Source organism: Astatotilapia calliptera, chromosome 3 (genome assembly GCF_900246225.1).
Source record: "Astatotilapia calliptera chromosome 3, fAstCal1.2, whole genome shotgun sequence".
Classification (NCBI taxonomy): Eukaryota; Metazoa; Chordata; class Actinopteri; order Cichliformes; family Cichlidae; genus Astatotilapia; species Astatotilapia calliptera.
Genome location: NC_039304.1, coordinates 50429734 through 50448996, shown reverse-complemented (window position 1 = coordinate 50448996; position 19263 = coordinate 50429734). Strand labels below are relative to the sequence as shown.

Here is a 19263-nt window from a genome sequence, read left to right as displayed (position 1 = left end):
CTGAGGTCTAGCAGGACAAGCACAGAGATGAGTCCACTGTCAGAGGCCATAAGGAGATCATTTGTAACCTTCACTAAAGCTGTTTCTGTGCTGTGACGAGCTCTGAAACCTGACTGAAACTCTTCAAATAAACCATTCCTCTGCAGATGATCTGTTAGCTGTTTGACAACTACTCTTTCAAGGATTTTTGATATGAAAGGAAGGTTGGAGATTGGCCTATAATTAGCTGTAACAGCTAGGTAAAGTGATTGCGGTTAAACTACTGATGGCCTGTGGAGATTAAATAATTAACAGAGATAGGTTGATCAGATTGAAACATTAATTAATCGTAGTACTTTCTTGAACAGTCTTGTAGGATGGGGTTTAAAAGACACATTGATGGTTTGGGAGACATAAATACTCAGAAGGATCGACCTTGGTAGACTCTTAGTTTGTTATGTCAAATCAAATTTAAACAAATTATAAATATTTTGCATTGAGATCCACTACGTCTGTCATGGCCTGGGTCTAGGGATCCAGGGCTCATGTATTTCTGTTCATTGTTCCATGTGTAGTGTTTTGGTTGTATCCTCTCGCTTCTTCCTCCGTCTCCCTGTGTGTGTTTATGTACGTTTGCGCTCTCAGATGTGTTCCTACACTGGAGGCTTCCACACCTGCCGCTCATCAGCCATCACCAGCTGTAGCTGATGGCCTCGTCAAGAGCGCCCTATTTAAGAGGGTGGCTGAGCTCTAGTCGGCACTAGATCCTTAACGCAAAACTTGTTAGTATAACTGTGGACCAAGAACACTGTCGTGATTATAGCTGATCCTGCTAAGCTGAGTATGTTTGTGTGTTACCAGGAATTGGGGAGCGGAGGGTGTTTTTGGAGATGTTACTTTTTCACCTTTCATGGACATGTCCACTGTGTGGGAATCAATGAGAATTGCCACTGCCCATATGGAAAAGAAATAGTAAAAACTTATATGTGATTACTCATGAAAGTGGCCACTTTCATGAGTAAATCATATAAGGCTTACATGATTTACTCATGAAAGTGGCCACTTTCTCCCTACCTTCATATATTGTTTTAGTAAGTATCCAAAACATACAAGTTGCATTATATAATTTTTCAAGGGATCTTATATCTGTTTTCACTCTTATATGCTTTTCATACAAGTTTCCACAAGACAGATACAAACTTTATAAGATTTATATATATCTTTTCCATATGGGTGGGGCCACAGTGCTGGGATTTCTATATAGTTGTGTTTTTTTCCACTCACTATAAATAAATCCAGTGTTCATCGTAAGCGTGATGTATTTCTGTATATTGTTCCATGTATAGTGTTTTGGGTCCTCCTCACTGCTACTCCATGGTCTGCACCTGTCCGTGGCAACATCCCTCTTTAAGGCAGATACTTGTATTTTCTGACAATTCAATTCCATTCAAAACATTTGTCTTACGGTGCATTCTGTGTAACACACCTGTACAGTCAATTACTGACATGTACCCAACTTTCTGGGGACAGTAATTGTTTTTCTTCTTATCAAACCTGTAACATGAGATTAATTCACAGTCTGTGTTTGTTTTGCATTGGTGCAGATCTACATGCCTTCCACTGAGTATATTTATTCGAAAATGTAAACAAATGTTGCAACCAGATATTTATGTTAATGGTCAAAAATATAATGGGTATGGAATATGTCATTGGTATCTCCAATCCTGTACTTTTCTTGCCAAGAAGATGAAACTTGTCGATGGCGCCAAATAATAAGTTTTCAGATGATAATTTTAGATTTACTGTGTTCACGCATTTCTTAATATTCCACCTCCATTGTTGTTTGCACAATTTGATCAGAACAGGTAATCAGAGCTTTGAGGTTGAGAAGTCTGGGCTCAGACCACTCTATATGTATTTTTTGGAAGAAACACTGGTGTGCAGCAGAAAAATTACTGAATATATCATTATTCAATGTGAATATAATTATATGCTAATCACAGATTTTTCATAATCACAGAACTCCACATATGACTGTAAGATTGTCAGCACACTTGGCAGCAAGATGCCTTGGGCCTGGCAGAAACCAGCTGTAGTGCTGAGGCAGCTGTCTGTCTTTCCCATTACAGGAGTAAAGTTAAGCAGGAATTCAACAGAAGTACAAAAGATTTAAGGATGAGTGTCAGGTCACAATTTTAAGACAAATATGATGAACTTTATCCAGCACATCATTTGTGGATTCAGCTTTTTAAATCCAATTAAAATCAAACCACTCAAAAAGATCCTCTGGAACAGAGCAGAGTTCTTGAAACAGAGCTTACTGAACAGAGCCATATGTAGAGCAAAACATAACATCACAGAAGAACAAGACAAAGCAAACCTGGGTGAAAAGCTTTAAGCACATGTGCGTCAAAAACTAACAAAGACAAAAAAAGATTAAGACGAGGACACACAAACCCAAACCAGATGCATCAAATCAGCCAAACTCTACCAACTGTAAGAGACAAACCTGTCAGCATAACCCATAAAACTGCCATAGTCTAAAATAGTAGGCTAAAGCAACCGCTGCACATCACCAGTAATGCACCTAAGTATATGGGTCATAAACAATTTAACTATGTGGGTCACTTGCTTAACATTGTAATTCCAGTATATAAACACTCCTGCATAGGTATGTATAAAAATATATATGATTTCAGAGTATGTTTCATAAAAAAAACAGCAAGACTCACATGTGTTTTCGCAGACTTCGGTGAGCAGAAGAGGCTGCTTGAGTTGTTATGCCTTCTCAATTTAACTGTATTGTTAAAGATCAGGAAACACACAGAGACCACACCGCTAACCTGCACTTGTACTTATTTTCTGTTTGACGTCACTGCTAGACTGTCTCAACACATTTCCACCACAGAAAACCCTGATGTCATTTTTAGATGTGGTCAACAGGTTGTTTATATATAATACTTACTTCACCTGTCTGCAGTTTTTTCTTAGATGATCTCACATTATCTTACAAGAACAATCCACGAGCAGAAAATCTATCATCAGCAACAAAGCAAAGCACTTCCACGTCCATGGTTCGAGTTGATCTCAGGTTCTTCATTTGAAAATCTGCCTGTGATCTAAAGTTAAAAAAGAAGGGAGGGGGGGGGGAGGCATCTTTGAGGTCTGAGGCTATTATGGTTTTAAAGATTTTTCCCCTAGTGCCCTTTGAGTTTTAAGTGCATTAGTCAGCCTGTTCATCAAAATCATCTATGCCAGCCACACCATCATCTTTAGGTTGATCCTCATATCGCTTCTGCAACAGCACCACCTGCAGTTTCTGTAGGATAGTGTTTTCCTGTGATGATAGAGGAAGAGAAACTGCAACTTTGCTCCTGGTTCCATCTTTGAATATTCACAGGTTTCACCCACAAACTTCCCCAAACTTTTGTTATCTATAAAGACCACACCAGCTCACTCAGAAAGCCAGCTAAAAATGTCACTTCTGGTCCGATTGGGGAGGGGACCAGAGAAAACTACAGTTCACCTTTGTTTTGGCAAGTGTCATTACTGCCGAAGTGAATTATTATTTTGTGAAGTTTACATTTATTTGCAGTTTCAGGTTTCCATTCAGTGCCGTGTGCGCTGGCCCCTGGTAATTGGCTGCTTGTGTTTCTCACTTCAGGTTTGTCAAAACGGAACTGGCAATAAGAATAGTTTTTTCTTTGGTGTGTGTGTCACAGAGTGCCAGAAAATGATGTGAAATGTGAACATGTTGGTGGCGTACTGGGGGCTTCTATTTAAGACTACAGCTCCTTCTCACTGTCACCCAGTCGGCCTGGTTTTTGCTGGGAAAAGCTACTGGTACAGGTGCCTCGCTAGGAGAGTGTGCTTTGAATATAGCACATGGAGATTACAATATGAAAAGAGTCTTATTCTAAAGGTTTTAAATAAACAGGTACAGAGATAAGCTAGGCAAAACAGCGGGGTGCACTTTAACAGGAAAAGGATGTGATACAATACCACAGAGAGAGCCAACTCTAAGTGAGAGCGCCAAACACTCGATAAACTCATAAAGTAATGAATGTTGGGTTCAAATGCAGGGGATCCTGCAGTTCACGACTGAGAATTAAAATAGTCCAAATTCTTTTGGCTCCAGTAAAATGATCAGTGTGGTTATTCTCCCAGGTGTTATACTAAAGTGTAATGTTCAACATCAATGAAAAACAGGATTTATGGGGTTTTTGTTTTCTAAAAAACTAAAGCACAGAGCAGTGCTGTGAGTTTAGGTGTAAATGAATACACAGTGACTCAAAGTACAAAACAGACCCACACTTTGTCACAGTATGCGATAGTATGCTATGTTCAGCACTGTGGTGAAAAAAATCTCACTATAGCTTTGCACATAGAGTAAAAAAAAAAGAGAGGAAATAACTGTTGTGGTTTCACATGCTTGTCATACAACATAGCAACCTGCAAACATACAAAACATAAAACAAAAGAAAAAGACTCAAAGTTTTCTTGATCGAACTAAACTAAACTCTTCATAGTCAAGTTACATTTTCAATCTGACTGACAGGAAGGTTGAGGGTTAGAAAAACCACTACAAAGGTGGTTTATAGGTATTGCCTAAACTTTTTATACAAGAATGTCGTGGTAATTTTAGGTTTTTAATGATTTCTTTGAACTCTTCCACTTTCAAGGTGAAATGATTGTAAAACATGCATGTTTGAGGAGTTTACAAAATAAGAACTGCGTGTACAAATGTGAATTTCTTTTCTTCTCTGAATTCTCCGTAATTCAAACAGGATCAGAAGAGAATCGTTGCTTTTTGTTAAGTTTACGGACATGACTTATGAATTACATCTATATGAGCCTTTACACCAAGGTCCTGTTTTACCAAAATAGTGCCGTACAGCTTGTCACATTGTTGCTTCGCCAGTCAAAAGGGAAATGTCAACACAAGAGTCACATTTGTACACGTCATCACACGTCTTCATTAAATGCATTTCCTATACTTCAGACCAAAAACGTGAAATCAGTCAGTAGGGTAGCAAAACAGTTAAAATCTTTTTCCTTTATAAGCATCAGCAGTTAAGACATCTTAACACAAATCAATGCTGAAAGGTTGATATCTCAAATGCCTTGTAAGACACACAGAAATTCAGTTTTCACATATTTTTCTGTATGAAACAGTGCTGACATTCACGCTGTCCATGTGTTGTGTTGAGTTCAGGCTTGTGTTGATTTTTTAGCTTAGCAGAAGCTCCTGTGGTTCACGAGGACTTGGATCTATGACACGCTGTCAGAATCAAAGCAACAGCTTACTGGCTTAACTCACAGCTGTAGCAATGTCCAGCTGCTCCTTCCTGCTCTTTCACTTGTTGAATGTTGCCTCTCCAGGACACCATCCTCACCTGGGACCGAAAAGTCTTACTGAGGAAAAAGTAAACAACAGGGTCCAGACAGATATTGAAAACTGCCACCATCGTGGTCATCTCCATTATATAGTTCAAGACTGAAACAACAGAGCGATTGCTTGTCAAAAACGTTGAGGGAAGCCGAACTAGGTGATAGGGGACGAAACAAACACAGAAGATGCTGACCAGCACTAACATGTTCCTGCGAGACTTCACAAGCTTCTCGGAGCCAGAGGAGGCCAGCTGTGTCTGCTGTGCCTGCAACACCCTGCGGGAGGTGCTGTAGTAGAAGAAGACCATGGATATGAAGACCACGAGGAAGATGATGGTGGATAAAGTGTGGATGATTGTGAAGAACAAGCTAATTGATGCACTAATGAATGGATCACAGCAGCTCGGGATAGAGTTCAGAGGCTTCTGGGTGATGAAAAACAAGATGGTGTAAATAACTGCTGGAGCCAGGAGACAAACCCAGGTGACCATGGAGATGATGTGGGCAGCTCGCACTGACTGCAGAATGTGAGTTCCTGAAGGGTGAACAATCTTCAGATACCTGAAGAGAGAAAAGAGGCAGTATGCAATTTCACTGATCAGTCACAGTGGAAGAGAATCTGCAGAAGACATAACTGAGTTACAAAGATGGTTAAAATGCCTGCAATCGTCCAGGTAAGTAAATCTCCAAAAGTTGATTCTGTTCATCTGGACGTAGCGTTTTGTGGGAGAAACGTTTGTGACTCATCCAAGCGATTTCTTCAGTCTCCAGAGACAAAACGCTACGTCCAGACGAACAGGATCAACTTTTGGAAAGTTACAAAGAGATGCCTATGCTTGGATCAGGGAAACGGGGATTGTACTTACCTGTTAACAGCGATGTGTCCCATGAACAGGATGCTGGCATACATGTTGAGGAGCAGGGCAGAAGCTCCAAAACTACAGTAGAGCTGCTGAACAATGGTAGACTTGCTGGCATAGAAAGTGATTCGCAGTGGCAGGGAGAGGCAAAGCAGGAAGTCAGCAGCTGCCAGGTTCTTCATGTAGACCATCAAGCCTGCTGTCTGCTGCTGACGACGAAAGTAAAATTTCATGATGAAGCCATTGAGGGGTAAACCCACCTGAAAGGACAGAGATGAAGAAGGCAGGAGTTTAGTGCATGCACAGCGATCTTTAATAAAATTTCTGACAGAACATAATCTGAAGATTTGAAACATACCAGAAACACCAGACTGTAGACCAGCATAAAGAAAGAGTTGACTGATGTGGCGACAACATCACACGTCTGGCTCAAAGTTGAAGTCATATTTTTTAAGTCACTCATTTTTCCCAAAGCTGAAAAATAAATCTGCCTTCAGAGATCCCTCTTTCATAGTCTCTTAGTGTTAATCAAGGTCCAGTTTTAAATGTTGCCTTTAAGATTCAGTAAAGCTCTCTTTATACATGCTACTTTCTGGAGGAGTTTACTGAAAGTTCAATTCTATTCAGTTTACAGTTGTCTCAGGTTGCTTTCCCTACAGTCTTGCAGCTTTGAAGACAAAGTTGAAAGCTTAACATGCAAGTACAGAAACCACTGTTAGATGTCATCTCTCATCTTTAGCCTACATATGCAATCCAACACTGACTCTTAACTGACCCATTACTCTGAACATTATAAGCTGTTTTCTATACCAGCATTTAACTGGATATAATCCTTATCAAGAACTTGTGACATGGGATTGGTGCACAATTTATGAAGAAATATCCACGTGCAGAGAAGAAATTCCTGAATATATTACATTATTGAATATACAATGCTACGTACAATGGTGTGTTCATAATGAATGCTACAAATGAGTGTAAGGTTGATTTTCAGGTCAGTTAGCATTACTTGGGCCTTTGTCAATGACAAATTTGTTATAGTGTTACAGGTTTCCCATTTGGAACACAGTCAGAAGCCAACGTTGGCATTGAGATGGCAGTACAGAAGGATTATACACTGCTTCTCTTCTCATGAGTCAGGAGCTGGTTAAATCATATTTTTAGTTAAGCATGAAATCACTAAAAGTACAAAAAAACTTGAGGTTGAACAACGAGCAAGACTCACCTTTATTTCTGCAGTTTTCAGTGTGCAGGAATAACTGCTTGAGCTGTTAGGTGTTCTTTTATAGTACTGCTTTAGATCAGGAAACAAACAGTGATCACACTTCTATACTGCCCGCTAACTTATTTCCTGTTTGCCTTCACTGCAAAATAGTGCAACATATTTAAAACACAGAAAAAAAAACACAGTGTCATGCCCTTTGCAGCCAAGAAGAAAAAAAAAAACATGTAGGCCATGCACTGACTACTGTAACCTGAAGAGTAAGTATCCTTTGCCACTCGATAGATCTGCTCTGGAGCCTCTCCAGTGTTTGACCTCTGAAACATTTTACACTTGGTCCATATCAGGGAGGAGGATGAATGTAAGGCTGTGTTTAACACATGCTTAGGACATTTTGAAGATCTTGTGATGGCTTTTTGGATCACAATTGCACCTGCAGTCTTCCAGGACTTATTTAATGATGTGTTAAGGGGTGGTTGTAGCTCAGGTGGCAGAGCAGGTCAGCCACTAATCAGAAAGTCGGTGGTTCGATCCCAGGCTGCCTCCTGGCTGCATGCCAAATATCCTTGGGCAAGATACTAACCCCATGTTTGCCTACTGGTGGTGGTCAGAGGGCCTGGTGGCGCCTGTGTCCAGCAGCCTCGCCTCTGTCAGTGCACCCCAGGGCAGCTGTGGCTACAATGTAGCTTGATGTAGCTTGCCATCGCCAATGTGTGTGGGTGAATGCCTGAATGTAGTGTGAAGCGCTTTGGGGTCCTTAGGGAGTAGAAAAGCGCTATACAAATGCAGGCCATTTACTTCTTGAACATTTTGATTTTAGTTCACTTGAATTATATTCTGATTTTTTTTTTGAGTCTCTAAACACTGGGTAGGCTGCAACCTTGTGCATTATCCTCCTATCAGTTAACCCCCAAAGAACAAAATTTGAATGTGGGGTGATTGTGAACTACTCAAGGTTAGGCTGGAGCTGGACAAATGGTGACGCTGGTTGGAGGGAGCTGAACCGCCTTTTCTCATAGAACAATAAAAGCAGTACCAAATGACACTTCCTAGCCCTAGAAAAACTGCCCACAGTGTCACACACCTCTAAATTATTTATTGACCGTGTTTTCAAACTACATCAAATTCTAATAGAAGTTGTGCCTGACAGAGGACTGTATAGACAGATCTCACCATGCATTCACACATCACTTCCAGCAGAACTGGTGGATCTGGACACAGACCAGAGAGGTGAAAATTGGATACCCCAAAGGTGGAGAATGATAAGGCTGAGATCATGTGGGACTTCAAGATGCAGATGGATGACCTGGAGCACTCAGGGCAGAGACCCCCAAATGGGTAGATGGCTCCAGTACATGAAAGGAATGACATCCAAGATCTCTGTCTAGTTTAGTGCAGTCTTAACCCTTTAAGACCTACCATAGAACCAAGTCCGCCAGAGCTTATATTATATTTTTACATGGTGTGGTGCCATTTTTGGGAGCATTTCAAGTTGCTATACATCAATACAGCTGTTATAGCCCAGATTTTAATAATATGTATTCATTAAGTGCATAGTAATTACATAAATTGCAAAAAAGTGCAATAAACTACAAAAAAATTGAAAATCGTTTTTGCTTTTTTAACATATATTTCTAGTTAGAGAAATTTAAGAGGCTTATCCCTCAAAACTGTAAATACAAAAAAGTTGCACAAAATAGTTTCCTACCACAGGAAATTTATTTTGAGTGTCTTCATAGTTCTATTTTTGAAATACACCAATTTTTATATACTGCAGGAAAAACAAAAATAAATATTATACCGCTCCGAAGGTCGGACGGTCCTGATCCCCAAGGACCCCAAGAAGGGACCGGTCTCCTCCAACTACCGACCAATAACCTGCCTCAGTACTACATGGAAGCTCCTGTCAGGCATCATATCGGCTAAGATGAACAGTCACATGGGTCAATACATGAGCGGGGCACAGAAAGGGATTGGCAAGAATACCAGAGACGCAAAACACCAGCTACTGGTAGACAGAACAGTCAGCCGAGACTGCAAGACCAGACTGACCAACCTGTGCACTGCCTGGATTGATTACAAGAAGGCCTATGACTCAATGCCCCACAGCTGGATACTGGAATGCCTAGAATTGTACAAGATCAATGGGACCCTAAGAGCCTTCATCAGGAACTCAATGGGGATGTGGCGTACAACACTAGAGGCCAACTCCAATCCCATAGCACAAGTCACCATCAAGTGCGGGATCTACCAAGGAGATGCTCTGTCCCCACTGCTGTTCTGCATAGGCCTGAACCCCCTCAGTGAGATCATTAACAAGACTGGCTACGGATACAGACTACAGAACGGAGCAGTTGTCAGCCACCTCCTGTACATGGATGGGAGAAGTGTAGTTGGATGGTAACAAAGAGAGGGAAGGTAGTCAGAACTGAGGGGATTGAACTACCAGAAGCCAACATTGCAGACATAGAGGACAGTTACAAGTACCTGGGGATCCCGCAGGTGAATGGGAACCATGAAGAGGTCGCTAGAAAAGCTGCAACCACCAAGTACCTGCAGAGGGTCAGGCAAGTCCTGAGGAGTCAGCTGAATGGTAAGAACAAGATCCGGGCCATCAACACGTACGCCCTGCCCGTGATCAGGTACCCTGCTGGGGTAATAGGCTGGCCAAAAGAAGGAGATAGAAGCCACTGACATAAAGACAAGAAAGCTCCTTAACATGCATGGAGGGTTTCACCCCAAGTCCAGCACCCTGAGGCTGTATGCTAAGCGGAAGGAAGGGGGCTGGGGACTGGTGAGTGTCAGCACCACAGTCCAGGATGAGACAACGTACATCCAAGAATACATTGGGAAGATGGCCCCAACTGACCGAGTGCTCAGTGAATACCTCAGGCAGCAGAAACCCAAGAAAGAGGAGGGAGACGAGGAACCATCATGGAAGGACAGGCCCCTGCACGGTATGTACCACCGGCAGATAGAGGAGGTGGCTGATATCCAGAAATCCTACCAGTGGCTGGACAAAGCTGGACTGAAAGACAGCACAGAGGCACTAATCATGGCAGCACAAGAACAAGCTCTGAGTACAAGATCCATAGAGGCTGGGGTCTATCACACCAGGCAAGACCCCAGGTGCAGGCTGTGTAAAGATGCCCCAGAGACAATCCAGCCCATAACAGCAGGGTGCAAGATGCTAGCAGGCAAGGCATACATGGAACGCCATAACCAAGTGGCCGGCATAGTGTACAGGAACATCTGTGCCGAGTATAACCTGGAAGTCCTGAGGTCAAAATGGGAGATGCCCCCAAGGGTGGTGGAGAATGACCGAGCTAAGATCCTGTGGGACTTCCAGATACAGTCGGACAAAATGGTGGTGGCTAACCAACCGGACATAGTGGTGGTAGACAAACAGAAGAAGACGGCCGTAGTGATCGATGTAGCGGTTCCGAATGACAGCAACATCAGGAAGAAGGAACACGAGAAGCTGGAGAAATACCAAGGGCTCAGAGAAGAGCTCGAGAGGATGTGGAGGGTGAAGGTAACGGTGGTCCCCGTGGTAATCGGAGCACTAGGTGCGGTGACTCCCAAGCTAGGCGAGTGGCTCCAGCAGATCCCGGGAATAACATCGGAGATCTCTGTCCAGAAGAGCGCAGTCCTGGGAACAGCTAAGATACTGCGCAGGACCCTCAAGCTCCCAGGCCTCTGGTAGAGGACCCGAGCTTGAAGGATAAACCGCCCACAGGGGCGTGCTGGGTGTTGTTATATATATATATATATATATATATTAAAACCAAGTCAACACTGAAAGTACAAACATCACTAATGTCACATAGCTTTGCCGACATGTGGCCAACAGCAATGTTTTAATGTTCTTCATTATTAAACATTCGCACATAAATAAGTGACGTCATATTCAGTACTTACTTTTGACAGTACACTCTTCAGCCGCTCCCTTCTGCCGTATTTTGCGGCGAAATTATCCACACCCTCCGCCGCGCTATGAATTGTGGGATATATGGGACCACGAAGTGTGCACCGGACCACGCTTGATATTTGGGGAAATTGATGGAGCATTTCGAGTATGCATTTGAAGTACACTTCGAATTGGGACAGCCGTCGTGGCGTGGCGGTGACGTAACCGCACTTAAAATGCATACTTCAAACGTGCAGACCCTGAATTGGGACACAGCCACTGACAGCAGCAGCAGACCCATCCTTGGCCTCCAAACCCTTTGACATTTTGTGTGTGTTTTCTGAGGAATGTCTCTATTTGTATATAGTGTACAGTTAGATTCATGTGTAAGTAGTCACTGAAGCAGAAGGGAGGAGCTGCCTTGTTATTTTCTGTCTTGTTTTCTCCTGTTTATCCAGTTAGGGAGCTAGGTGTAGCATTTGCATTTTGTTTGATTTCGTTTTTTTTTTTTATCATCACATAGGGTTTAGGTAGCACCTCCCCGACTGTTTATCCTTGTTTTGTTTGTAATTTTGGCCTTTGTTCACCCCAGATTCATGCTTCAGTTTAGGCACAATAAACCACTTTTCACATTGGTTTTGGTATGGTTTTGGGGACCAGGGTGGGGTCACTCTTCATTTGAATCTTATGTTACACCGGCACCACTAGACCAGGACGTAACAAGGTTTGTAAATATTTTTTATATTGAGAGGTCTTATTTTATTCTTACTATATTTTGCAAATTCATTTCAGAATTAGACTTACGATAGAATTTTTGTTGTTGGTTGTAAAGATCTGGATGGATATCTTATTTTATTCTTTATTTCTATTTTTCAATTTTAATTTTCAAGACCTGGTGAATTGACTTTTTTTTAACTTGGCCTACTCTTTTTAGTTTTGTTAATATTGGCAATAGTAAGAAGTGTTATTATTGTGCTTGATTATATTTGACATAGGCCATCCAATTATAGTAAATGTCATGTTTTTAGGTTATTTAGAAATTGATAAGCAATATTTTTATTTTTTTTGTTGCTTTGTTTTCTGTTTACCCCCTGAAGAATAGCCACTTTAACATGGGGGGGGGGGGGGGGGGGACATCAGGTGGGACACCCGAGTTAGTCAGGTGTTAGGGTAGATAATTCACATTTTCATTGGTTTTCTTTTCTTTAATGAGACCTGAGAAATATAAAAACACTCCAGATGAAGAGGAAGGACACTCATGTGGGCCAGAGAGGTGACAGACTGCTGAGCTACTTCAAGACATGCTGAAACCACAAGATTAATGTACTCCTAAAAGTCTAACATTGTACGTGTGTGTGTGTCCATAGGTGCATGAGTTCAGGCCTGCAGTAAAACTGAAGTTTCTCAAAAGCAGGAAAGTGGATGACCATGCAGCTATTAGTGACAATTGTTTTTTTAAAAACTGCATCACTAAAAAATTTAAAGAAAGCAAATGAGATATAAATGTAGTGAACTGTTTGAGCTACAAGTTAGTGTGGAGAAAAGGGTACAAAGGTTAGAAATTAAGCCAAATGTGCTGTAGAATGTTGTAATTACTTTTAAATTTTTAACTTTTTTATTTCTAACCACAGAAACAGCCCAGAGTTGGTCTCTGTTGTTTGAACGATTAAAAAATCCTTCACCAACCAGAATGCTTTGCAATCTCTTAAAATCACAGGCCACTGCTATTGCATAAAATATAGACACAGGCCATTTTCCCATTGGTAATCCAAATTACACTCCTACAGTAAACAACAGAATGTAACAAACTGACAAGGAACCTGAACATTAAGTGTACAGCACCTGTCAGATATCTGCGCACACGAACCCCCAAATCTCTTGATACATGGTCAATCATCCAGGTAAGGAAATCCCAGAAACTTCATTCTCTTGATCTGGCCGTTGTATTTTCGGAAAAACATTTCTAAAAGAAACCGAAGCACTCACAAAACATTTCTCCCACTGAAAACCAACATCCAGATAAGGAAAATCAACTTTCTAGGATCAACCTCGAAATAGCTGTTATGTCTTTATGTAAAAGGTTTTCTACACTGCAGACCTGTAGTTATTCTACAATCCTGACCAATGTCCTTTCTATTGTAAAAATGAAAGTGTGAACTCCACTTAATGTTAAAAACAAGATTACTACAGAATATTCAGCAGTCCCTTTTAACTCTTCTTCAGGGTTTGATGTGTGTTCCTCTCGGCATTAAAACAGAGAGAAGACCTGCTTATAAAAACTGTTAATAAGATTCAGAAAAGAAACCCCAATGAGTTCACTGGTGTTAATTTGCCAGCTTGATGCCGGATCCAGGGAAGACCTGTTTTCTATGGCCCTGGGCCACATACAACAAACCAAAATCGGGCCAGATATGGCATGCCATCACATAAATCAATCCCAGTCCATGAGGGCTGGTGTCCCTGCATCTCATCCTGGGTGAACACACCTGAATCAAATGATTAGCTCATTACCAGACCTGTGGAGAACTTCAAGACATGTTGGCTGTGTCCCAATTCATGGTCTGCACGTTTGAAGTACGCATTTTAAGTGCGGTTACGTCACCGCCACACGACGACGGCTGTCCCAATTCGAAGTGTGCTTCAAATGCATACTACAAATGCGCCGTCGATTTCCCCAAATATCAAGCGTGGTCCAGTGCACACTTCGTGGTCCCATATATCCCACAATTCATAGCGCGGCGGTGGGTGTGGATAATTTTGCCGCAAAATACGGCAGAAGGGAGCAGCCGAAGAGTTGTTTTTTTTCCAAACTTTATTGAAATTATAAAGCGAACAGCCAGTCATTCCACTTCAGTTTGTACAGTAGACATACAAGGCAAATAAGAGTAACAATATACAGTACAATGAAATAAGAAGGATAAATCCTCTGCGACCGAATTTCCCAGAGGAACCCACCCGAGGGATTAATAAAGTTTTATCTTATCTCTTAAATAACAAAAGGAAAAAAAGGGGGGGGGGGGGGGGGGGAATGTGACAGACTTCATAACAACTTTGTACTTGAAAGTTGTGACAGCTCATTCGTTAAACATTTCTGAATGAATTTCAATCAATGATAAACCTTTTTTAGTGGAAGTTAATTTAAGAGAGTTTAAGTAATATTCAATTTCAATCAAAAACAAATTAAATGATGGGGTTGAGTTTTGAAATTTACATTTATGTATATGGAATTTCCCTAATAAGATGGAGCGGCCGAAGGGTGAACTGTCAAAAGTACTGAATATGACGTCACTTATTTATGTGCGAATGTTTAATAATTAAAGTCAGTCATATATCCACAAACACAACAAGCTGAAAGTCAGTGATATATGTATATGTGTGTGTGTATAAAAAAAAAAAAACACCCAGCACGCCCCTGCGGGCGGTTTATCCTTCAAGCTCGGGTCCTCTACCAGAGGCCTGGGAGCTTGAGGGTCCTGCGCAGTATCTTAGCTGTTCCCAGGACTGCGCTCTTCTGGACAGAGATCTCCGATGTTATTCCCGGGATCTGCTGGAGCCACTCGCCTAGCTTGGGAGTCACCGCACCTAGTGCTCCGATTACCACGGGGACCACCGTTACCTTCACCCTCCACATCCTCTCGAGCTCTTCTCTGAGCCTCTCCTTTTTCTCCCTCCCTCGCGCTCACAGACACATAACGGATATGGCAGTCCATTCTCCCTGCGGCACAGACTACACTGCCAATGAGTAGGGATGTGTACCGGTCTGACATAAACGGTAGTTGCCTTTTTTCCTGAGATGTGATACACTTTGGATTCTAGCCAATAATTTTACCTTTGCAAGGATAGTAAGCGGGCCAAGGTACGTACGTTCTTTTAGAGAAGAGCTACAGATTAAAAATGCCCAAGGCGAAGCGGTCAAAAGTCTGGCTGTACTTCACAGCAAAAGATGCAAACTCAGCAGCCTGCAACAAGTGCTTTAAGCTGATACTGTGATACTGTCAAAGGAGGTAACACCTTGAATCTGACGACAAACCTTGAGACATATAGCGTTTTGTTAAAAGCCGAGAAATGCACCGTATTTGATAGCTTGCTGCGAGACCTCACACTGTGCACATCTACTGCGGGTGTGGTGCCTGTTATCGGGCCCGGAGTTTGCAACATCCCCCAAAAACCCAAAGAGTAGAGTCCTGGCCCCTAGCCCTGCCAGTGTAGCAGAAATGATGACGGATGATGATGGCAGCAGCAGCCGTTCTTCTCTGGGCGAGTAGCTTAATGTTGTTCGTGTGTAATTTACGTTGAGTAGGCTAACCACGTTATTACATTAATGCACGTAAGGTGAACTAGCAAACACCGTTGTAGTTACATGCGGCTGTCTTCTTGTTTGATGGCAGATACTCTCTTCACCCTGGCCAAAAAGGCTAAAATGACCAAAGAAAAAGTGGAAAACAGCTAAATATGAGAGGTTTTTGGATTTTTTCCCACTGTTTAAGCATTGCTTCCAGCCAAGAGTGATACCATATATGCCCTATAGCTGCAGAAAAGGCTAACATTGTTATCTTTTTACAAAAAAAAAACAGCTAAACGTGAGAGGTTTTTGGACAAAGTTTGTGTTCTTCATTCTTTAAGCACCAGTTTAAGCACCGTTTAAGCACCGGCACCATTTCAAAAGTACTGTTTTAGCACCGGTATCAGATAAAACCTAAACGATACCATCCCTACCCACGAGGCTACATTCTTTAGGGCTATACCTGTAACACTCCGCTTTGCCTTCATATTAAATTATTCTTAAAAATATTTCCTCACGCCATTATGAGACTCAAGATTGAGACACAGGCATTAGAGCCTCTTAATGCGTGTTTTGTTTAGGTTTCCACCACCGTGGAATTACCTAAAATAGAGAGGGCATAGCCTAACATACGAAACAGGAACAGACTTCTGTGTAAGCAACTGTACTCTGAATACTACCTTTTTAAACAGTACCACTAACGGAAAACAGTTACTCATATTTTGGATTTTAAATATGTAACGGTGGTACATGTATTCCATTACTCCCCAACACTGTTTGTAGAAAACAACAGATTTTGTCTTGTTTTAAGCTTATTTATTTTGCAAGGAACTGAACTCTGATTGAAACCGAACTGCTCCTCTCTCTCTTCAATCCACTGTACAACAACAGTCTCCTGCTTGTCTGTGAAGGTTCTCAGTCATCCAGCTCATCGTAGTCTAAGGACCTTGGAAAGAAAAGCGTCTGGACTTCTTTAAGTTGTTTGAAGACGTTTCACCTCTCATACAAGAAGCTTCTTCAGTTCTAAGGTCAAATGGTGGGGAGTCCCAGATTTGGGAATTATTCCCCCGAGAGGGACAATCGACCCCCTAATGATCCTCTACCTAATCACATTATTGATATATGTAATACACATATATACAGGAGAAGATGGATGAATGGATTAAAGATATTCTTAAATTCATTGCTAGTTACAGTTAAGCAAGATGTTCTAAGAGCAATTGGAGGAGAGTCACAGATTTTAAGCCCTATGCGAGTGTCCCCAAGAGGGTTAGGGACCCCTTAGGGATCTTCTACGTAATCACATGAGCCAAGGTGTGAAAACGGGTTTAGGTCACAATCAGCCAGGGTTTCGGGTGAGCTCATTGTGAAACCTGGCCCCACCCCATCATGTGATTTCCTGAGGCCAGATGGCCCAGGATGTGAGTGGGCGTTAAGGTGTCTGGCAAGGGATCTCAAAACTGGATTATAGATGGCAGACAGCTGGTGTCTTTGCTCAAAGATGGTCGCTCACAGTGGACAAAAATGGTGTCTTTCACTCCTCTTTCTAACCATCTGTCCTCTCTGTCCAAAATGTGAACATTGGCATCCTTAAGATGCAGATGGACTGCTGAGTCTTGTCCTGTGGAGGTGGCTCTTCTATGTTGTGTCATGCGCTTGTGAAGTGGCTGTTTGGTCTCTCCGATGTAGAGGTCTGGGCATTCCTTGCTACACTGTACAGCATACACCACATTGTTAAGTCTGTGTTTAGGAGTTTTGTGTTCGGGATGAACCAGTTTCTGTCTGATTGTGTTGCTGGGTCTGAAGTACACTGGGATGTCTTTTGCTTTCCTTTCCAAAACCTCTTACAGATTCATTCATATCCAAGTTACTTGTTATGGACTTCTCATGGGCCAAGATCAGCACATTCCTCTTTCTCTTTATGTAACAAAAGTGAACAAGCTTTACTAAAATCGCTGAGACTACATCAGGATATGAAACGTAGAGAACTGTTGAGGGCAGAGTTGAAAGCTGCTTGATGCCTGCTTCTGTGCTCACAGTGTTGTGTCTGTCTCCTGCAGACTGTTAATGTCCAGATGCTCCTTGCTGAGCTCACTCTCTTCAGTTGCTTGTCGGATATTGGTCACAATGGCCACCTTCCTCATCTTTGCCCGGAAAGACTTACAGAGGAAAAAGTAAACAACAGGGTCCAGGCAGACATTGAAAACTGCCACCATGGTGGTCACCTCCATTACATAGTTCAAGACTGAGCCTACAGAGTCATTGCTCCACAGAAGACTATAGGGAAGACGAGCCAGGTGATAGGGGACAAAACAAACACAGAAGATGCTGACCAGCACTAACATGTTCCTGCGAGACTTCACAAGCTTCTCGGAGCCAGAGGAGGCCAGCTGACTCTGCTGTGCCTGCAACACCCTGCGGGAGGTGCTGTAGTAGAAGAAGACCATACATATGGAGACCAACAAGAAGATAATGGGAGACAAAGTGTGGATGATTGTGAAGAACAGCTTGATTGATTCACTAAAGAAGGGATCACAGCAGCTGGGGTTAGAGGTCACAGGGGTCTGGGTGATGAAAAACAGGATGGTGTATGTCACAGTCGGAACCAGGAGAAACACCCAGGTAATGATGGAAATGATGTGGGCAGTTTTTTCTGTCTGCAGGATGTGAGTTCCTGAAGGCTGGATGATCTTTAGATACCTGAAGAGAAAAGAAACGGGGGTTGAGTAGATGAATCAGTCACTATTCATTAATCAGTCACAGTGGTTTCAGATCAGTAGAAATTAATAAAGTCAAAAGTGATGTCAGTGATTTAGTCAGGCTATCAGAATTTGTAGTAAAAAGATTGTCATGAAATGCAGTGTGAATTCAGTAAAAGGTTCCTCTAATCTTCATCATGACGTTTACCTGTTGGCAGCGATGTAGCCCATGAATATGATGCTGGCGTACATGTTGAGGAAGATGGCACAAGCTCCAAAACTACAGTAGAGCTGCCGAATGATGACAGAGCTGCTAGCATAGTGGGTGATGCGGAGTGGCAAAGAGAGGCAGAGCAGGAAGTCAGCAGCTGTCAGGTTTTTCAGGTAGATCTTCAAGCTGCTCGATGCCCGCTGCTGTGCTCCACAAAAGTGAAACTTCATGATGAAGCCATTGAGGATCAACCCCACCTAAAGAAACACAGAAAGTATGGAGAGGACAGGACTTCAGCACATACACTGAGAACCTTTAACACATTTTTAACAGTGATCTGATGATTTGAAACTTACCAGGAACACTAGACTGTAGACCAGCATAAAGAAAGGATAGGCTGAAGTGTTAACAGCATCGCAGGTCTGGTTGGAAGATGAAGTCACATTTATTGTGTCAGCCATGTTTCTGGAGCTGAAAAATAAATCCAATTTATTGAGATCAAGAAGGAGCAGTCATAGAAATCCACTGCTCAGTCTTAATAACCAATTATACTAACACTTTATCATTAGTATTGTTTTTTAATTCATTCTTCTTTTTTTCAGATCTAAATCACCATACTCGGTGTCTCAAGACCAGTGTTGGGCAAGGTACTTTGAAAAAGTAATTACTAGGAAAAGTAACCATTGTGTTACTTTAAACTTTTACTGAC

The 19263-nt window shown here is 42.0% G+C and overlaps 1 protein-coding gene and 1 pseudogene across 1 annotated transcript; both read right to left on the bottom strand.

The window, feature by feature from the left end:
• Positions 1 to 5111: 5111 nt before the first annotated feature.
• On the bottom strand, positions 5112 to 6693 carry LOC113019722 (P2Y purinoceptor 14-like; annotated as a pseudogene).
• Positions 6694 to 17677: 10984 nt separating this feature from the next.
• Positions 17678 to 19018, bottom strand: LOC113019754 (P2Y purinoceptor 14-like). Its single transcript, XM_026163575.1, has 3 exons — positions 18911 to 19018; positions 18552 to 18811; positions 17678 to 18344 (listed from the first exon to the last, which is right to left on the bottom strand). Exons 1-3 carry the CDS (start codon positions 19013 to 19015, stop codon positions 17678 to 17680), a joined length of 1032 nt encoding a protein of 343 aa, XP_026019360.1. The 5' UTR covers positions 19016 to 19018.
• Positions 19019 to 19263: the final 245 nt, after the last annotated feature.